Raw genomic sequence first — 20,819 nt, forward strand, 5'->3', positions numbered from 1 at the left:
GTCTCCTCTGACCATATATTCCAGAAACAGTCCTGTGTTAAACAGCAAAAGAGAACACAAGAATCTTAGTCCTTGACTTGACAGCATCATAGAAGTGAGCTGGGAACTATAAGGGAAGAGCCATTAACAGAGAAGACTTCCCACCCCGAAATACTGGATTATGCATAGGGACAGACTCATCAATGGTAGCTACTCAAACACTTCTGGCAGTGCTGGCAGCATTTGCAGGAGCTCCACGCTTCCCGCCACCATCGTCCCGCCACCACTGTGCCCCCCCAGCCACCACCAGCACAGCCATGCCACCCCAGCCACTGGGGGCACACGTTGTTCATGGTATAAACATATTCTTAGCTCCCATTGAGCTCTTTGTGGGAGAAAATTAGTTTGTAAAGTTTCAAAATTACTTTGCGAAGCTGCAGAGAAAACTAGAACATTAGCCATTTACCTTATGTTCGTTCCCAATTTTTGGGTATAGTTAGGAAATGGCTTGCAATCCTTACCACCTTATTTGGTTATATCTGTGTAAGTCTATACAGTTGTCTGGGGCAGACTCAGACATTGCTGCCAGCAATGACTAGCTTCCTTCTATGCAAAACATTTCCTCCGTTCAGAGCTCATGGGCACTGTGGGTGCCAATGTTGTTTTAAGCCATCCATTGTATTGGTGTTTTGTTTAAGATTGATTCATTCTCCAAGGCTGTATTTATCCTTTCTTGTGAATTCTTAATAGACATCGTGTGGTTACAGTAACTTGGGCATATATAGGCATATTATGTTAAGTACATAGCCGCATGCATAATGTGTCAAGCTCATGTACTCAATCACTGTACATCCATCCATTGCGTATTTGAACTTTTCTTCTAAGGGCAGTTACACTTCTGTTTTGGAAGATCAATGTTAATTACAAAAGCTTATCCACTCAAAACACAGTATCAATAAATGGTTCAATATAAATGGTTTGATTATTTATTTAAATACACTTACATTCATTTAAAATAGCAGGCCTAAAGGAAAGCAACAGTTACTATCTCTTTAAGAACAGACTTGCTGTATTGTGATAGTGCCCTTGATACTGAGCTCTGTCATTATGCTAAAGAAGATCTATAAATGATTGGCTGAATGATTAGTTTAGGGTCATTTCCCACCATTTCCCACCCAGATTACCCTTACTTTTAAAAAGAGGCAAGGATTTTTTGGATGTAATAGCTTTTATTGGTTAGAATAAAGTTGGAATAAAGTTAGACAGGCTTTCTAATGCAACATTTTCTTCATCAAGCCCTGATAAAGACCTGATGAAGATTGCATCAAGTTATCATGAAGACCTGATGAAGAATGCCTTGCATTTGAAAGCTTGTGTAACTGTTCCAAGTACATAATTGGTCCAATGAAAGATATTGCCCCCCAGATCCTTGCCTCTTGCATAATTCATGGATCATGATAGCTACAGTATGGAAAGCTGGGGGAGTGGGGGGGAAGTATTACAGCAACACCCAGTCCAGGACCTAGCACAGGACCAGAGCCTTGTTGTGGTAGGCACTAGGGCTGTGCAAAACACCATTGTTTTGTTTCAACGTCTATTTCACTGTTTCAAAGGGACAGTGTTTCATTTCATCGTTTCATTTCATTTGGAAGTACTGTCTTGTTTTATTTCATCGAAACTGTTTTGATGTTTCAATGTTTTGCTTATAGACTATAATGGGGAATCATGAAAATGGCTAAAACTTTGTCATTTCTTGCCTTCTTCAGATAAAAATTGTAGGGATGGTATCCCCTTCTGAGGGCATGAAGTCTGCCAAGTTTCAAGGAGATAGGTGCAGAGGTTTCTCAGGAACTGCACTTCAAACTGTTCAAAGCAAAACTTGTGACAAGTGCCAATAGCAGCAGCCTGCTGTCATCCGGCACACAGATCTGGGGGCTTGCACCCCTGGGAGGGCTGTGGGGCTGTGCCAGACTCCTCCTAGGGGTGAGGATCCCTGGACCTGCAGCTTCCTTTCGTCTGGCCTGGTGGTGGGAGGCAGGGGAGAGCCAGGGCTGTGCTCTAAGCATTTCCACAGCCCCATGGAGCTCAGCCCAGCAGTGGGAGGCTGAGCGCAGCCCTAGCTGTGCCTACCTCCCACCACCAGGCTAAGCTCCATGAGGCTGGCGGAGCCGATCAGGGTGCAGCCTTGGCTCTGCCTGCCTCCCACCGCTGGGCTCCGCTTCATGGGGCTGTGGAGCCACTTGGAGCGCAGCCCTGGCTCTCCGCTGCCTCCTGCCACCAGGCTGCTTCAAAACTCAAAACATTTTGAAACTTTCAGAATGTTTTGAGTGCCCTCATTTCATTTCAAAGCTGTTTCAAAGCTTTTTGTTTCATTTCAATTTCACTACTTTGAGCTTGAGAAGGTCAAAACAGCTTTGAAACGAAACACTTAGCAAAATTCGGCAGACTCTAAAAGTGGGTCTGGAATAGTCATAGCCTACAAGCACAGACTGAAGTCAAGGTGTACAGAATTGCTGTTATCTCCTCCCTAGTGTACAGTGCTGAGTCATGGGTCTTATATTGCCGCCACGTACACCTCCTTGAGCACTTTCATCAGTGCTGCCTCTGCACCATTCTCAAGATCCACTGGCAGGATTATGTCACCAATGTGGAAGTGCTACAAAGAGCCAAAGCCACGAGCATTGAGGCGATTCTCCTGCAGACTCAGCTGCGGTGGGCAGGCCACATGGTCTGGATGGATGACAACTGCCTACCAAAGGCCATGCTGTAAGGGGAACTTTTCTGCCTGTAATATTTACCACAAACTGTGGGAAACACAGGCTACAGATCGTGATGCCTGGTGGCTCCAAATCAAAAAGGCAGCAGCCTTCTTTGTATGTCAATGCAGACCCAGCATTGTGGAGAAGAGGAGCGGGAGGAAAGATACACCCTCATCTAGCAGCAATCAGTCATACACATGCAACTGTTGCAGCAGGATTTGCCTCTCTGCAGTTGGACCAGCAGGCCTGCAGCTGGTGTGGGCAGTTACCTTCCTAACATCTTTGTCTGTGAAGAACCACCAAGAAGAAGGTAGCAGTCCTCATATGTGAAGGGCCGCCATAAAGAAGGGAGAACACCTTCTCTGTCTTGCTTCAGAGAGTGGGATGCAGACCAATGGCTTGAAATTATGACAAAGTATGTTTAGATTAGATATCAGGAAAGACTTCTTCACTGGTAAAGCAGTGAGGCAGTGGATTAGAGTGCCTAGGGAAATTGTGAGATCTCCAGCATTGGAGGTTTTCAAGGAGAGGTCAGAGAAGCATCGGTTAGGGTTTATCTAGGCGTAACTATGCCTCTGTCCTTCTATGGGTATTTCCCATGCTTCTGGATTTTGATGGTTGCCAAATGGGGTAAGGAAAAGAAAGTTCCCCACCTGTTGCTACACATGTCAGTTAGGCGGTGGGGGCTTACCTTCCTCAAAAGAATTGGGTAAGGGCTGCAGCCAAAGCTGGGGGTTTCACTCAGGTGTGCCAGTGCTCCTGCTTGGACTAAAACCCAGCAATTCCTGGCTAAAGGGTCTTGCCCCTCTGCTCCAGATCAGACCAATCACCACATTTGGAGTCAGGAAGGAATTTTACCCCAGGGTCAGACTGGTATGGACTGTGTGGGTTTTGTCTTTCTCTGTAGTATGGGATGTTACCCTCTTCCTTGGAACTCTTGAGTGTATTTTGACAACCCTTGCAGCAGCAGGACACTGCCTGCCATTTTCCCCCCATCTTACTCATCGCAGGCTGGTTGTGTGACATTGTCAGTTGTGTAGTTTTAGCAATAGGATAGACTAGGATTTGTACAGGATGCTTTGGGTATACATGATGCTGCTTCAGGCCGGGGGTGGTTCTAAATGACCTCCAAAAGTCCATGCAGACCTACATTTCTATGATTTCCCTCTCTATAAAACTTCTAGATTTTCCCCTTTATAAATCCTTTTTAAAGTGTTGACAAAATGTAGATTCACCTTTACACTTGTAACCTCTAAGTATAGGCTGTTTGTCATTGCCATCATTCATAATTTTAAGCACAAAGGGCCAGGTCTACAAAGGTACTTACACCCCCAAAGTCGCTTATCAGCATGGATCCTGATTTATAATATTTTCTAATTATGCATGTGCTGAAAAACAAGTTTGGAATGGTCCAAATACAATGTTGGAAACAGCAGGAGCAATAGCAATTAAGAATATAGTTGAGATATTTATAGCATCTGCCTTGGTAAAGATGCAATGTCACAAGTCCATCAGTTACATAAAGAAATTTACTACAATATATTACAGAAGTATTTAGTCAGCATTGAATTATGTGATGTGTGTAACCACCCCAAGGAAATTAACTGTCCTTAAAAGAAACAAGCAGAAATTAGATACAAGGTGGGCACGTCTACATGAGATGCTGACTGTGCAGTAGCTTAATAATACTGCTCAGTAGCACATCACAGCACCAACAGAGCTAATATGCTATTGGCAGTATTATTAGGCTGCAGTGCATTAGCATCACTTAAAAGGCATTTGCCAGCACTACTGAGAAGTAACTCTAGTTACTGTGTGTTTACTTAGTACTTGATCATACAAGTACTAAATAAATGCTCAGTAACCACTATGCAGTATTGTCTTGTATAGATGTTCCCAGTATATCTAACCCCTGAGAAGTTTAGAGGAATAAAGACCTTGGTGAAATACCATCTCCATTAAAATAAAGGGAAGTGTTCCTGTTGGCTTTAGTTCTGCCAGTATTTCTCCCTGGAATTTTTCCAAATGGCCACAAGATGTCGCCTGTATCTCACTTCTCTGCTTTTTAATACACAAAATTCATCAAGTTAATTCTAAAATAAATGGTCATTAACATTAACACTTCAGTATAAATCTCCTATTATATGTTAAAGTGAGTTTAATTTGGTTTAAAACCATTCTCAAAGCATGTCCTTCTGCTGCCATAATATCTTATCAGTAGCCAGAAGATGCTGGGGGTTTAACACCTAAATCCAGCCAGTGACAGAAGCAGGATCGGAGGAAAGCAGGGTAGAAAGGACCTCATGAGGTCATCTAGTACAACCCCCTGCTCAAGGCAGGAGCCTTCCTTAGTAAACCATCTTATCCAGGTGTCTGTCTCACCAGCCCTTGAAAGTTTCCAAGGATGGAGATTCCACAGTCATAGAAAAGCACATCTCCATCCTCTCTGTAGTTGCCTTTCAGGTATCTCACAACCATGATCTAATTCCTCATCAGTCTTCTCTTCTCCAAACTAAATAACCTTAGCTCTTTCAGCCTCTCCTCATAAGTCATGCTTCCCAGGCCCCTAGTCATATTTATTGCTCTGTGTTGTACTCTGTCCAAACTGTCCATATCCTTCTTGAAGTGTAAGGCCCAAAACTGGACACAGTACTCCAAGTAAGACCTCACCAGTTCTGAATAGAGTGGAAGAATCACTTTCCTTGATTTTCAGAAGACACTCCTGTTATGACAACCCAGTATGCTGTTGGCTGTCTTGGCAAGAAGAGCTCACTGTTGGCTCACATTCAGCTTACGATCTACTGTAACTCCTAGCTCCTCTTCTGCAGTAGTGAGGCAGTCACTCGCCAGTCTGTATTTGTGCATGCAGTTATTTTGTCCTGAGTGCGGGACCTTTCACTTGTCCTTGTTGAAGCATATCTGATTGATCATGGACCATTTCTCCAATTTAACCAGCTTATTCTGGATCCAAACCCTACCCTCTGGAGTGTCTACAACAACTCCACCCAACTTGGTATTGTCTACAGGTTTGCTCAGCATGCACTCAACTCCATGATCTGAATCATTAAACAATACCCGGCCCAGGACAGACCCTTGGGGAACTTCACTTAATACCTCCTCCCAAATAACAAATAAGCCATTAAAGCCTACTCATTAAGCACAATGAAACAATCAGTTATGTTTCCACCTTACAGTACTTTCATCTAGTCTGTATTTCCTTACCTTATTATGATACAACGTTATTGGAGACCGGGGCAAAAACCTTGCTAAAGTCAAGGTATATCACAGCCACTGCTCTCCTCTCATCTGCAGAGCATGTCACCTTATAGAAGGAAATCAGGTTGGTCAGGCATGACTTCCTGTTTGTGAATCTAGGCAGGAAGTTCCTGATTACCTTTTTCTCCTCTAGTGCTTAACAATGGATTCCTTGAGGAGCAGCTCCATGATCCTTCCAGGTATTGAAGTCAGGCTGACTGGTCTGTAGTTCCCCAAATCCTCTTCTCCCCTCTTAAAAGTTGTCACTGCACTTGCCCTTTTCCAGTCATCAAGACATCATCTGACTTCCATGAGTTCTCAGTGTGTAGCCAATGGCTCTGAAATTACCTCAGTGAATTCTCCAGTACCCTAGAAAAGCTATGAATGGCTTTTGAAACTGCAATTCCTGCATTCCTAAATCATGCAAATGCAGGATTTTATACCCCATGATTGTTGCTACTTTGTTCTGTCTTTTTATAGTTGCAGTTAGGTCCAAGTATTATGGGATATACCTAGCTATACAAGTCATATACTCTCCATCATTGCTCCATGTAACAGAGAGGGCTAGGACCAAGGAATCTGTTTCCCAGCAATGTTCCAAATTAATTTATCTGACAGCAACAGCATAGGATGCAGTTGCGCACCCAGTGCATGGGGCAGCAGTGACTTCCAGTTAACACTGTGATCACAGCTGGGATCACTTGGCTGTTGGTGCCAGATGTTTTTATTGCCCCCACTGACTCCCGGGGTACTGTGAGGGCACCTGGTGCCAGTGCACCTCTGGCACCATCCTTTCTATGATTGAGAGGCAGAAGCAGAGAGCATAACTTCATTTTAGAGATATGTTCTACACAACAAATCCCTAATCCCAGATTGGGACCCTGTAGTAAGTCACCCTCCCCAGTGCCATCTTCCCTGGTAATCCGCACTTTATGTAGGGTGCCCTTGGAGCCTTCTTTGGAGCTCTTATGTCCCACCCTATACTCGCCTGCCACGTCTTGATGGAAAATTATTATGATGATGTTCTCGTGAGCGGGAGACTGCTGATTGTATTGTGTATGTTAGGGCCTTTCACCTACGTAGGCCTGACCCCTGTTTTTTTCTCTAGCTAGGCCTTCCCATCTAAACCCACTAAACAGGGTTTGACTCAGAGGCTGTAGCCTTTTCCGGTGTCTTGAGGCTCGTGGCCCCCTTTCCTGCTCCAGTCTGGAGCCTGGCCCCCCGGCCCAAAACCACACCCTCGCTGGTGCTGGGGTCTGTGCACCCCCCAAAAGCCATTCCCTCGCTGGCGCCAGGGTCCCCACTCTGTAGTGGGTCCCCAAAATGAGGCCTCCTCCTTCCCCTAATAGCCTCACCCAAACTGCCGGTCTTATTCAATAATCAAAAAAAAAAGGAAAAAATAATAACCAATATGAAAGTGGCAAGTCAGCTTACATTCTCAGGGCTCATGCCTCAGCTCCCTTCTGTTGGCTACAGTCCTTGATGTGCTGCGGCTGCCGTCTCCCCACAGCTTCCCTAGTTCCCACCTTTGGACCACTCACCCAGGTCCTCTGTGGAGCTCTCAGAGGCAGGCCTTCCCCTTCGGCTCCTGTTCTGCCCAGAGTTTTTATAGTCCTGCCCCTTCCGGTCAGCTGACTAGCTGGCCAGCCTTGGCATTTAACCCCTTCCTTACCAGCACTCCATGGCCATAAAGTTCTGGCCTGAAAGGGGTGGACCTGCTTTCTGGTGACAGGGCTAGGGTTCCCTGTTACAGACCTGCAGGTGCTGTTGCAAAGCAAATAATAAGCAATAATAAATTATATCCTTGTTTCTTTAAGAACAGAGTATTCCATATTGGATCAGATAGGCAATCTATATAGTTCATTCTCCTGTCACAAACAGTAAATCAGTGTCATATTCCTCAGAAGAAGGTGAAAGAATTCCTGGTTTTGACAATTTATAGAATATCTTGCTCATAATCTTTTTTCTAGACAACTCAGTTAATGAGGATATTACGTAAGGATTTACTTCCCCATCTAATAGAACCATTGGCTTCCTCATTATTCATTGAAATGCCTATACCTTTTTGACATCCTCCAAAGCTTTTGGCCTCAGTGAAATCTTGTGGCAATGAGTTCCAAAGGGAGTTCACACACCTTTTTTCTCTTATCATTTTTAGCTGCCTTAGTTTCATTGATGTTCTGGCAGTCTCACACCAGAGTGATGCTTGGTTACAGTTTTTCTGTGCATCATTCATTTTTTCCTCTACCTTTATCATGACCTTTCTTAATTATCTTTTCTGTAAACATATAGGACCAGGTTATCTAGTGTAAATTGACAAAAGTCCATTGAATAGAAGGATTTCAGATTTCTACTTCCTACAAGTCTGGCCCATTATTTAGATTGATTCTATAAGAATTGGAAACAAGTGTTTAAGGTGTTTGCAGCATCTGTAATAATGCTAGAAAACCTGAACAGCAGACAAAGATAATTTCATCTAATACTTTGTCACAAGGACATGAAAAAGTAAAGGATTCATGATTGAAATGCAGTTATTTGAGGAAGAAATGAGGTAACTATGTACTAGCTCATAGCAATGGTAAGATGAGAAATGGAAAATACCGTTGCCATTTGACAATGGAGGGAAATTTGATAACACAGCATGGAGTTCTCCCTGTCTTTATGAAGACTGTCCTGAACACAGTTAGACAGAACCTCTGAAGTGATGGCACATTTAATATCACCCTTGGGTAGTGGCTCAGCAGCTAAAAAGAAAGATTACCGCTGCCTGAATCCTCTGGTGTTGCACTTAGAAACCAAATTTTTAACCTAGTGCTTTATGGATTGACATAACACTCGGTTGATGAATAGCAGAAAGGCTTGCTTTAATAACTACCAACAAGTTACAAAACTAAATGACAGAAAAAGACACTTTCCCAATATAAAATGAGCTGTTAATCCCTGTGTTATCTTAGCTGCAAAGAGAACTTTACCCAATGCAGGCAGGAAGCAGTTCTTGTACAGCCTCACAGTGTGGATGCTTCACTCATGTGCTGGGTGGTGCAGGATGGCTTCTTGATCTTCCCTGGACTGCACACACCTTGCTGGCAGTTCTGTCTTGCTGTTTATACTGTTTTAATTTTATAGCTTCAAAGCATTCCTTCTTGATAGCTGGTTAATCAAAGTCCCAACAAAGCAGGCAAGGCCAGAGTTAACATATTCCAATTGTATCCTGTTTGTGTCTTTTGTGAAGTTTGCAAGCTTTTGATCAGTTTGGAATCATATAGGATGGGTATTGATTGAATGAGGTACCTTTAGGAAGATAACCACAAAATACTATTTTTCAGTAGTTATTTTAACAATGGAGCCCAATAAATACCTGCATCAAATGGCTTATGGAGATAGTGAAGATCAGAGTCCATTGGATGCAATAAGTGTGAGTTTCAGGAGAATACACACTGGTTTAGCATAATAAATATTTAGAAATTGACTGCCTATTTGAGAAATATGCCTTAATTAATAAATGCAAATGTGAGGCAGTGAGGATCATACAGTAGGTATGAGGTAGGTTAGATGCAGTCACATAGATAGATTTAGCATAAAACTTTAGACAGATATTGGATGTTTGCTTTAGAAATAGGTGTTAAAGCGGGAATGTGTTAACCAGGATATATTTACAGGATATATTTACAGACATGTTTTCAATGCACCTTGACTTTTCTTGTCTCTTACAGGCTTTGCTTTGAAGTGGATATTTTACTTCTTTTCTTTAGTGAGTGACACTTGGCTCAATTGAGAGTTAGATGTAGTTTGTGGGTTTCTCCCCAATTCACTTGGTTTTCTGGCTTGCTCTTGGAGTCTTGTTACATTTATGTAATGAGTGGGTCAGGTCTCTGCCAATACTTTTAAATATCACTTATTTTTTTTAGGCTCAGGTGTGGTAGAAGGTCAAGGACTGTTATTATGACTGTTATTATCTTATGGTGTGGGTCTGGCATTGAGTACTGCAAGGCTCCACTGTCTCATAGACCTAATGGATTGCAAGCCACTAGCGGAGTTTGATTTTCTTTGTGGCAGGCTTGTTACCACATCCCAGTCTTGCTCCAGCTGCTGACTTGTAATTTTGTACAAGAGACACTGTCCAAGCTTTCACAATTTTCAGATGCAGCACTAGTATCCTGTTATTCCTTAGATATTTTCCTCAACATACATATCTTCCAGAGTCTCTTCCCAGAGAAAGCCTTATGAGGTCTAACATGATCACATCCTGACATAATATGATTTACAGGTATAGCTCTATATCTTAAAAAAAAAATCTCCTGTAGCAGTAACAAAAGCCACACATAGCTGTAACGTGTCCTGCAATTTAAATATATCTCAGAGGTTTTTCTGTTTGTTTTCTTGTCCTTTGTACTTGTACATATGAATCCAATGTAAAGAGGCTTGCTAAAAATCTCTGTATACATTGCATCTTTTTCAGGATTCCCATATTCCAAATCTGCTTCTCTTCCTGGCTATGGAAAGAATGGATTACATCGGGTAGGTATGCATCTAAAAGGCAATGCAGCAAGTAATATCATAACATTAATAGACAGCTTAGTAACATTTTAAATAATCACAAAGTAACAGCATAGAGTACTTCAAAGACTTTTTGGCTACCAGTCTTGCATGACGTATTCATATGCTGAGGGGTTTCAGCTATGTCCTTCTGCAGCAGTCATCCAGATTGAGGCTTCTCGCTTTTTAATTTTGTGTGACACAAGCATTAGGAATCTTGCTTCTTCATCCAAAATGTAGTTTGCACATACTAGTAGAAGTCAATAAAGTTTGCCTTAATTGTAGATGGGGATGTATTTAAAACAAAACAACTGTCATATGCTAGAGATGAGCACTCAACAGACAGATTGCATTTCCTGAACTGAGAAGTCTGATTTTCTCCAATGCATTCACAGAAATATTGCCCAATTTTTATTAGGGTTCATTTTTAAGGGTGATGAAAAGAGAGCACAGAAAGAGAAGGGCAGTAAAATGTGTAATGAGAGAGCCCTCAGTAGCAAAAATACTTTTCCCTTGAGTCTGATTATAATTACAGTAAATTCTTTGGACTGGAGACCATCTTTTAATTCTGTGTCTATATGAAAGCACAGCAGAGATCAGTGGGATCCTGGGATTTCTAGGTGCTACTCCAATACAGTTAATATTAATAATTGCTGTGCTAATGTCTCCAAAAAGAACTTGATAGCAGGAAATGTATGTGATCTTGGCTAGGGCGTGTTTACCAAACAGACAGGCTGCAGAGCATTCCTGGGGGCAGCAAGATTGGAAGAGCTAGGAATTGACAGAAATATTGAATTTATATTTCAGAACTCTTGGGAAGGTGATATCTTTTATTAAACCTACTAGATAGTTGCAAAAAAATTCTTTATTTGCAAGCTTTCAGGCATACACACCCTTCCTTAGGCATAGGAGAGTGCAAAGATTGTAAAATTTCTCCGAAGTGGAAATGAAAATTCACATTTCACAGGAGAGCTGGAAGATGGTGTAAGATCTCCTAGCTGGAAAAGTTCATTTTATGCAAAATAGGCTCAGATAAAAGTCAGAGCAGTCTGTTTACCTCAGAGTTGTCTGATGGCAAGTAGGATGTTGAATTATGCTTCTCTCTTGTTATGATGTTTAATATTTCACAGGAGGATGGTAATGGAAGGCTGTCTTGGGCAAGGAATTTGAATTTTGCTTCCTTTTGATTCAACACCTTGAGACCTGAAAGGAAGTGAAATTCAAAACCTTGAGACCTGAAAGCTGACACCCTTGCTCCAGCCTTTTCTTGTGAGCCAAATTTGCAGGGTCACAAAGCAGTCTCAACACAAGAGAAATTCCTTGCCTGGTAGGGCCAGGATTGTTTTCTACTAAAACTGTTTATTGGCATGGGGGTCCCAGCAGTGGTGGCAGCAATGAGTCTCACTGGCCTGCTCCGCCCTCCTGCATTAAGTCCTGCCCATTAGGCCATGGAGGTGGCTCCTACCAGTCCAGCTAGGTTGCAGCCCCATGCCCGCTATGGGTACACAAATCTGGAGGGCATGTGCTCCCCCATGCCCCACCCCCCATACAACCGCTGACCCACACACTGGGGGGATGAGGCCTGGGGGCAGGGGGGCAGGAGTGAGGGGCAGCAGCAGGGGTGCAGAGCTGTGGGTGGGAATGAGGGGCACTGGTAGTGCCAGGACTGTTTTCTGCTAAAATTGTTTATTGGGTTGGGACTGCCCATCAATGTTTACAAATGGGTCCTGGTACAAAAAAGTTTGAGACCACTGGATCAGATGACCTCTGGAGGTCCCTTTCAGCTCTACTTCTCTATGCTTTCTATGTGGGTACAAGGGAGAGAGAAAGAGCTACCAAAGTCCCAGTTATGGCCTCTGCTGGCTGACTTGTCCACGGCCTTATCTCTGCTTGGCCAGGAGTATGCAGACGCTATAGGGGGAAGGACAAAAACAAATTATATATTATTCTATACCAAATACAAGTACTGGAGATCTTTTGCTAGTCAGATTTCAACCATGCAATAGACATTTGGGAACAGCAGATGGCAGCATTTCTTTCGTCTAAATGGTGCAACAGCCAACTTGAAAACTGCACAGAAGTTGAAAAGGTTGTTCCCGGTCTGGTCCTTTAGGCCAAAACTGTAGCATTCTTTTCAGCGTGGATATTCTGTGTTTGGAATGCAGACTTATATGAACTTTTGTGGTTTGTTGTTTTAATCAGTCCTCCCAGTGCTGAATAATAAGATAAAACAAAAAAGAGGGTGCTACAGGTTTTATAAACATAACCATGTACATAATTCCTCCCCTAATAAGCAAGAATGAAACTCAAGAATCACATAGAAGTACTGTTTTTCCAGTACATTGTAATATCAGTCAACAGATCATCATAGCACTCATCAATGAGGAAGTGACGGGCACAAAAATATGTTATATTGTTTGTGCACAACTATTTCTTGTGTGTGCAGAACTTGTCTGTGGCTGCATTTGTGCAACAAAAGGCTATGTTTGTATTAAGGTGTCCAAAAAAGCCTAAATTATTTAGGCACCCAATTCCCCACTACATTTCCATCTGGTTTAGATATATTAATCCATTAATCTATGTCAGAGCTGTCCAACTGGCAGCCCATGAGGGCTTCATTTGTTCTCCCCACCCCAGGGCTTCCACCCAGCTACCATTTTCCAGAGGCTCCAGGTTCCCCTCCCTCTGGCTTTTATTTTCAGTCCCATGGTGAGGGAAGGAGGGGAGGACATGTGGCAGAGCAGAGCAGCATGGCACAGCGCACAGTGTTGGGGAAGCCCATTGTGTTAGGATGCTGTCAGGGCAGGGCATGGTGCAGCAGAGGGCATGGCAGAACCCATGCCTAGACATTAGCCCAGGTGCCAAGACTTCAAAACAAGTATACTTACTGGGGGGATATAAGTACCTTTCTTCCCCCACTTCCACCTCTCTTATGTTTGGTGCTTCCGGGGATTGGCAGTCTAGTTGAAGCAGTCTCAGAATGCACAGGGAATAGAAGTCAAAGACCTGGCCCCATCTCCCTCTGTTTGTTTATTTTGGCATCTGAGCATCTTCCATATAAAACAGCATTAATAAAGTCCCTGTTAGGCGTTAGAGAGTCCCTAGTGTTTCTCCCTTTTAGGTTCATGGGAAAGTAAGGTTGGAAGGGAGCTTATCCAGTCAACTACTCAAAGCAGGATTGTGTGCCCCATGCAAGATGAGGTGTAAGATGTGTAAATTTGAGAGTTTGTTTTGATTAATTTTTTTAACTTGGGGCTTAAGGCAGAATAAAATGGCAATATTGTGTCATTTTGATCTTGGAGGAGGGTTGTTGAAGTGGAGAGTGTTGCAGGATTCCTAAGGATACCCAGGCTCTGCATTTGCCTGATCTCTGGACATTTGTTACATAGCTGCGAATTATACCTGCAAGCATGGGTGCAGCCGTGGGTGACAGTCATTTGCTCAACACTGCTTATGTTCCATTGGCATAATCTCATCTCTGCACTTGCACATGGATGGCAGTTGTGGCTGCTTCGGTTGCCTGCTCTGAAAAATTATACTGTGTCATACTGAAACTGTAGTTTGCCTTGTAAGGATTTAAATTTTCATCACCCAGGTAGGTTTTCTTTTTTTATTGTTCTTGTTCCCTACAGTGTTCTATAGTCAAAGTGGGTGCTGCCTGGGTGGTGTATTTTATTGCTACACTTTTTATTTATTTGTCTTCCAGCCTGAAAATATGGGCCAATATGAAACAGACCAGGATGCCAGTTGGGGGATGAAAGGTACTTTGCACCACAATATCAGATGCTCTATACTTCATGGTTTTGTTACTTTTGAGGCATTTGCTAACATCTTGCCACGACAGCTACCTATCTAAGATCCTCCAAGGATTCTGTTAACAGTGGCACAGCATAGCAATGTCCCTGTTGCAGAAAATCAACTGCTATGGTCATTTTTACCTTACTGAGAATGATGGGCTTCAGTGATGTCCTGTCATCATAAAACTCATGTAACGGAGTATTGGGTCAGGCCCAGAATCACTCATGATTGGCAGTGGCCTTCATTGTTCTCCTCATGTAACTGGTGATATTCTCATTGCAAAGGAAGAGAGGAAGTTCAGGCCAGTCAACCTTACAACAGACGACTCATGACAAAAACATATACATTCGGCTTAATCTCTCTGTTACCATGGACCTGAACCCTTTATAGGATGCCAAAAAGTAGTACCTATCTGCTTTAATTTGCCTTACTGGAAGTTAGTATGATCATGAATCGGAATATAGACTTGGGGTGGGATTTTCAAAAGACTAGGTGATTTAGGTGCATAAAGGCTAGTGGCACTCGGTCTTTTCCAGTGACATGTGACCAGTCCTCAAGCCATATTCAGCCCCATGTACTAGGATCAGACCCTGGGGCCTGGCACTGCCCCCTTCCTGCCCCACGCACCAGGATTGGGCCCCAGGGGCCTGGTGCTGCCCTCTCTCTCCCCACCACATTGGGATTAGGCCCTGGGGCCCAGCGCCACCCTGACCTGGCCCTGCGCACTGGGATCAGGCACCCAGTCTAGCACACAGGGCCCTGAGCTCCCTAGGGCTCTGGAAATTTGGAAGCCAGGGAAGACTGCCACCCCCCCTGTTGTCAGATTTCTGGACCCATGGGGAGCACTGTGGGTCAGATGACATGGTGCCATGGGCTGGATCTGGCCCACGGCCTGTTGATTGAGCACCTCTGGTAAAGACAGATGTAGCAATTATACCAGAATGGTATGATACTGAGATAAGCTGTTACTATGTAACTAACTGTTACATCTGAAAGCTCCTGTTTCACTCTTGGTTAAAATTACACTAATATAGCTCATTTCTACAGATATAGGAGCATGCAGACAGTTACATCATAAAAGCAACATGTACTTCTAGGCAGCAACTCCCAGTCCCTTTTTAAAATAGCTGAGAGATATATCTGTCCACAGACCCCATTGAAGCGGTGCTCCTAAATCATTTACAGTCTTCTGAAAATCTCACCCTCAGGCTTTACTATATGTCTATATGGGGATTTTTGTATTTTGCCTCATCATCCAAGTAGAAAAGAGTATGGCTTTAAAGAGTAGATTCATCTCTCATTTAAAATACCTCAACAATAAAAGCTTTTTACAAGTCTGCTCACTATCTTGGTTGTCTTTTTAAGCATCAGAGTCATATGGAAGTTGCTGGCCATGTGGTATTCATATCTAGTGACAATGACCTAACTACAATATTCTTGGGCAAGTTTAGGCCCAGTAGCCTTAGGAAAAGGGGAAAAAAAACACAGACAAATCTCTTACTATTTTCAGTGCTATCATTATTTCCACTTTGGTTGATCCAAGTGTAGGGTGTTGGCATTTTGGAACATTCTATTAACTTGATGATTTTCATATGTTCCCCAAATGCAGTGTCTGTAATAATCCATAGGTTTAATGATTGTTAGTAAAGAAAAATAAAGGAGGGATTTTTAGGTAAGAGATCAAATTATCACACACATAAGGCATTTGAGAAGATTGAATATCCTGTATGTCTGGAGTACCAGACATACAGATTTAACCCCATGGCTTCAGGAAACAATCTTATGTGTTTCTTGATGTAAATTTCCAGAATCATGGTTTCAGCAGTTAGGGACATCCAGAGCACCAGGGTGAAAAGGCCTGAAGTTACCCAGAAAAAATGTAAGGGAAATAGAGTCATGAGAACAAGCCATCTCAGCTAATTATTCTCATATCTGATTGTAAAATAAACCTACAAATTCTAACACATCAAAACTCTTGTTCTCTTGCAGAATACAAGGTAAGAAGTGCCATTCCAACACTGGAAGAAAGCTCAGATTCAGCCCATCCTAGCAAGGTTAAATGTGTTCCTTTTTCTTATTGTGTCCATGTGAAATGTTTGTGTCAAATATGGATACAAGTATGTACCGTTTACACTAGTAAGTTACACACTGACATTTGCACACTGCAGATGCATATTTCAGTAGAGCTCACAAATTCTTTTCTTTCTGGCAGATCTATCCTTATGAAACGCTTATTGTAACAAATCGAGTTCGGGTGAAACTACCTAAGGATGTAGACAGAACCAGGCTGGAGGTAGGACTGGCATTAGACTTTTGGTTTTGAAATTATCTTGTCATTCATTTGCTAATTACAATTACATTTACTCCCAACTGCTTTCACACCAATGAACATCAGAAGCCATACAGCAGATCCTTAACAGGTATAAGCTGACAAAGCTATTTTGCCCTCACTGGAGCTACCCCAGTTTTTAGCAGCTGGAGATCTGGTCTGTTTGTCAGGACAGGCTTGTCCATTAACTTAATGTTAGTGATAGTGATATAAAGCAAACAGTTATTTTGGCAACCAGGATTGGCAGCATACCCAATTCACTGCAGGCAACCCTGCATAGCAGGCTTATACTGCCAAGTGCTGCACCATCCATCTTTGAAAGTTTTCAAAAGCAGGTTAGATAGACCTGTGGGGATGATCCTGCCTTGAGCAGGGGACTGGACTGGATGACTTTGTGAGATCCATCCAGCCCTGTTTTCCTCTGATCCTGTCAGGTGCTGGTTACCGTTTGCAAACTATACAGTTCTCTTTAACTTACGTAACAATAAAGAAGTCATTGAGCATCTGACAGGGACATGGAATAATTCCTCTCTCTTTCTCCAAACCAAGATACTATATTTACTCAAATCTAAGATGACCCTGAATTTAAGACAGTCCCCAACAATTAGATTCCATACATGGAAAAATATAAATTTGTTATAATTTCCCATGTATTTAACCTAATTACTGGGAGTAGGAGGGGGTCATCTTTAATTCATTCCTTTCCCCACCACTGCAGGTGGACAGAAAGTGGGGGGCAGGTGATATAGGGAGGTCAAGCAGATTGCTCCCTGCTTGTGCTTGCCCCCTGCCACCTCTGCCCCATGCTTGCCCCTTTGTAGCTTCAGGCTACCCATTTTTCCTCCACTTCTGCTCCTCTTCCTGCCCCCTTTACCCAAGTCTCTGCTCCCCCACATCATATCCTTGCTCCATGCCAGCAAGTTCTGTTCCCATTCTAGCCTGGGGCACTGAACATGGCCCCAGCCCAGCCCTGTAGTAGATGTATGGGCTGTACACCACTGCTACGGGGCTGTGTTGGGGCCCATGCTGAGTGCCCCAGGCTCTAGTGTGCATGGAGTCTGCCAGCATGGATCTAAGGTAAGGTGGGGAAGAGAGGGACAGGTGAGGGAGGAGAGAGAGAGTGGTAGTGGGGGAGATGGTGGGGTACAGAGGTGGCAGGGGGAAAATGGAACAGGCAGCAGCTGTGGCCACAGCCCCAAGTCTGGGTAGGGGCTGGAGCCCATGCCACAGCTGCCACTTGGCCCCTGCTGCCCTGGTTGGTACTAGATTTTAAAATGAAGGGGCTTGCCCCCACCATGTTAAATGGGAGGGAGAACCCCATCTTAGTATCAAGTGAACACAGTAATAGGAGCCAATTTCATATGTATGAATTTTCATGGGATCCTTAGCGTCCATGTTGAGCAAACAAGATATTTCCTTTTAAATGTCTATAGCAAAGTCCTCCCTACAGAATAACCTCCAAGGGCATTTTTACACAGGCTGTGGGACATAGCACTGGACACTTTAATTAGCAAGCCACGCTAACGAAAAGTGCCCTCGTGTCGTGTAGCAATGTCCCCATGCTGAAAAAATGGCAGCATGGTGTTTTGAACTAAAGCTTAAACATATTTTATTTCAGAGCGCCACACCACCATTTTTTCCATGCAGGGATGCATGGGGACGCTGATACACAGGACGCAGAAGGCTGCTGGAGCGTGTTGATTTCTGTGCTCCAGCAGGCTCAATTAATCGAATCTGCTCCAACACACTGGATTTCCAGTGCACGTCTTTAGGACCCCCATGTTACTAAATGTGTCTGCTTGGACATAACCAAAGGCAGAGTTTATCCTGCTGGGATGTGAGCCTTTGTTTCCAGAGAAATGGGGGATCTGACTCTCTCACTCACACTAATATGAACCGGAGACATATTTCAAAATCAGTGGGATCATGCTAGTGACAGTGTAATCAAAATAGGGACACAAATGTTTTAAGTGTCCCTATAATAAACATATTAAAAGATGATTCCAAAGGACTAAATCCCTACATTCATGTTCAGGCACCATTGACCTGTGTGAAGTTTTGTCTGAATAATAAAAATCAGGATTTACCTCAGTAATTTAATTTGATATATATTAATGCCAATTAATTTTAAGAATCAGAAATCATAAAACTGATTAGCAATTCTGCTCCTGCGGGAAAATTTTGTCTTTAAAAAACCATGATTCTAAGGTCAAAACTACTACATTTGCCAAGAAGAGGAGAGGAGAAAACTCACTCATCTTTAAGCAGAAAACAAAAAAAAACTATTAACCAGCTGTAAGTTTCTTTGTGAAGACAAAATAGTGACTGCATTATTAAGGATCCATATAGCACAGCCTGTGGTATTTATTGGAATTGGTGTATGCTCTTTAAGCACTTTAGTGTGCTTCTCACTTGATTACCCAGCAAGTGGTATTGATTTGACTGTAAGAAAGAGAATGTCTCAGATGTGTACTGTTTTAAGAGTAGGGCATAGGCAGGCACCAGAGGCATAATAAAAAGCATAAAGAGCCCAAAAAGGGGGAAAATCACACATCTGGACACATCCTATACATTAAAGGACTCCTTTTTTTTAAGATTAAAGAATAGAGTCTTTGTTTAAATACATCAGACTGGTCTGAATAGAGAGTGCAGCTCCAAACTGCTTTTCTAAGACAACATATAGTTTGCTTTGGATGGATAGCGGATGTCCTGGCTGCCATTATCAATAACTCATACATTGTCCTCAGCTGGGATGGCTGTTTGTTTAACATTAAAGTTGCTCAGCCTGTTTCACACCAGGTGCAGGCCTGTGCCTAATGTCTCAAGAAGCCCAACCACTTCAAAGATCTCACAGTGGTTTGCAAAAGAATAATAAACAAGATGTGCTTTAAACCTGCAGTAGGAAAGCGATAAGGGGACCAGAATGATTCTGCCGATTGTTGCACTATGTTAAACACGTACCTCTGAAAAAGGAGCCCTTTGTGCGGCATCTTACACTTATTAGGGAATGGCAGTTTTTTTAAACAATTAAGTTAGCAACATTTTAATAGGATTATAGCTACTGGCAAAACAGAGGCACCAGAGCTACACATTCAAACCATATCCAAGCTGAGTGACAGGAACAGACTGTGGGGGCAAGGGGGAGAGAGTTACCTTTTGCATTCCTGGATCACTATGAATAAGTAGCTTTGCAAAGAAAATGAGTTGGTCATTTTTTCTGGTAAACTAGTTACACATTGTAACATAGCTACCCAGTTGTATGCTCAGCCAGCCACAGGCTGGAGCAAGGCCAGAACTCCAGGAGCCTCTGCCTCCCTCCACTATGGCAGCTTCACAGGAAAAAAGTAGGATTTCAACTGGAGAGCCTGTACAGGGCCTGGCTACCTTTTTTAGTATCCCATAGACTCATGAGGGCAGGCCTTAGAGGCATGGAAGCAGAAAATAAAACTTGACTGAGCCTTTGTGGAGTAACACTAGTACTTGGTATAGAACGCAAATAAGAAAAGAAGATACCTGACCACCCAAGCAAGTTTCTTGTGTAGACTGACTGCAGTCCATTTCATATGGCTGAGCATGGTACCACCCATGAGCAGAGAGGTAGCTAGCTATGTTAGTCTGAAATCAGGCAGAAAGCAAGTTACAGGGGCATACCTTATAGACTGAATAGTCTATTCAGTTAGTCCATAAGGTGCACCTCTACCTTGCCTTCTGCCTTCCTGATCTTGTCAAACATCAATGCCACTTAAACTGATGATTCTGAACGCACAAGGTCTCTTTAGTAACCATATCGTAAGTTGACTTTAGGGAAGGCTGTATTAATAAGACAAGAATTTTTACTTCAAGGTGAGTTACAATAAAACAGTCAAAGTTTGCCTCAGTGTTAAGAACAGCATTTTTATAGGAAATTTGGTTTAAGATTTGTAATAATAGTGTTTGTAAAACTGTCTTTGCAAGCCTGAAAGGCATAGATGGCAGAAGCGTCCCCCAGATGCAGGGCAGTGGGTAGAGCATCAAGGCAGCCCAGCCACAGGCTCTAGGCAGCTGCAGCAGGAGTGGGTAGGGGTCCACATGCAGCCAGGATCAAAGCCAGGATCACAGCCCGGCATGTGGGTGACTGGCTGCCCAGCACAGCAGGCAAGTATCAGTCAATTCTGTGCAGGGAA

The 20,819-nt window shown here is 43.0% G+C and overlaps 1 protein-coding gene across 10 annotated transcripts in view; it reads left to right on the plus strand.

The window, feature by feature from the left end:
* The window catches only part of ABLIM2 (actin binding LIM protein family member 2), a 318,470-nt gene that overhangs the window by 258,871 nt on the left and 38,780 nt on the right, over positions 1 to 20,819 (plus strand). For 8 of the 10 annotated variants that reach the window (XM_019526465.1, XM_019526462.1, XM_019526467.1 and 5 more), the window contains 4 exons: positions 10,453 to 10,511; positions 14,236 to 14,290; positions 16,317 to 16,381; positions 16,540 to 16,620. In XM_019526465.1, coding sequence (XP_019382010.1) covers positions 10,453 to 10,511; positions 14,236 to 14,290; positions 16,317 to 16,381; positions 16,540 to 16,620 — 260 coding nt within the window. The remainder of the gene's footprint in view (positions 1 to 10,452; positions 10,512 to 14,235; positions 14,291 to 16,316; positions 16,382 to 16,539; positions 16,621 to 20,819) is intronic. The other 2 variants (XM_019526461.1, XM_019526470.1) reach the window with 1 other exon arrangement.

This window comes from Gavialis gangeticus, unplaced genomic scaffold (genome assembly GCF_001723915.1).
Source record: "Gavialis gangeticus isolate Ggan-Ray unplaced genomic scaffold, GavGan_comp1, whole genome shotgun sequence".
Classification (NCBI taxonomy): Eukaryota; Metazoa; Chordata; order Crocodylia; family Gavialidae; genus Gavialis; species Gavialis gangeticus.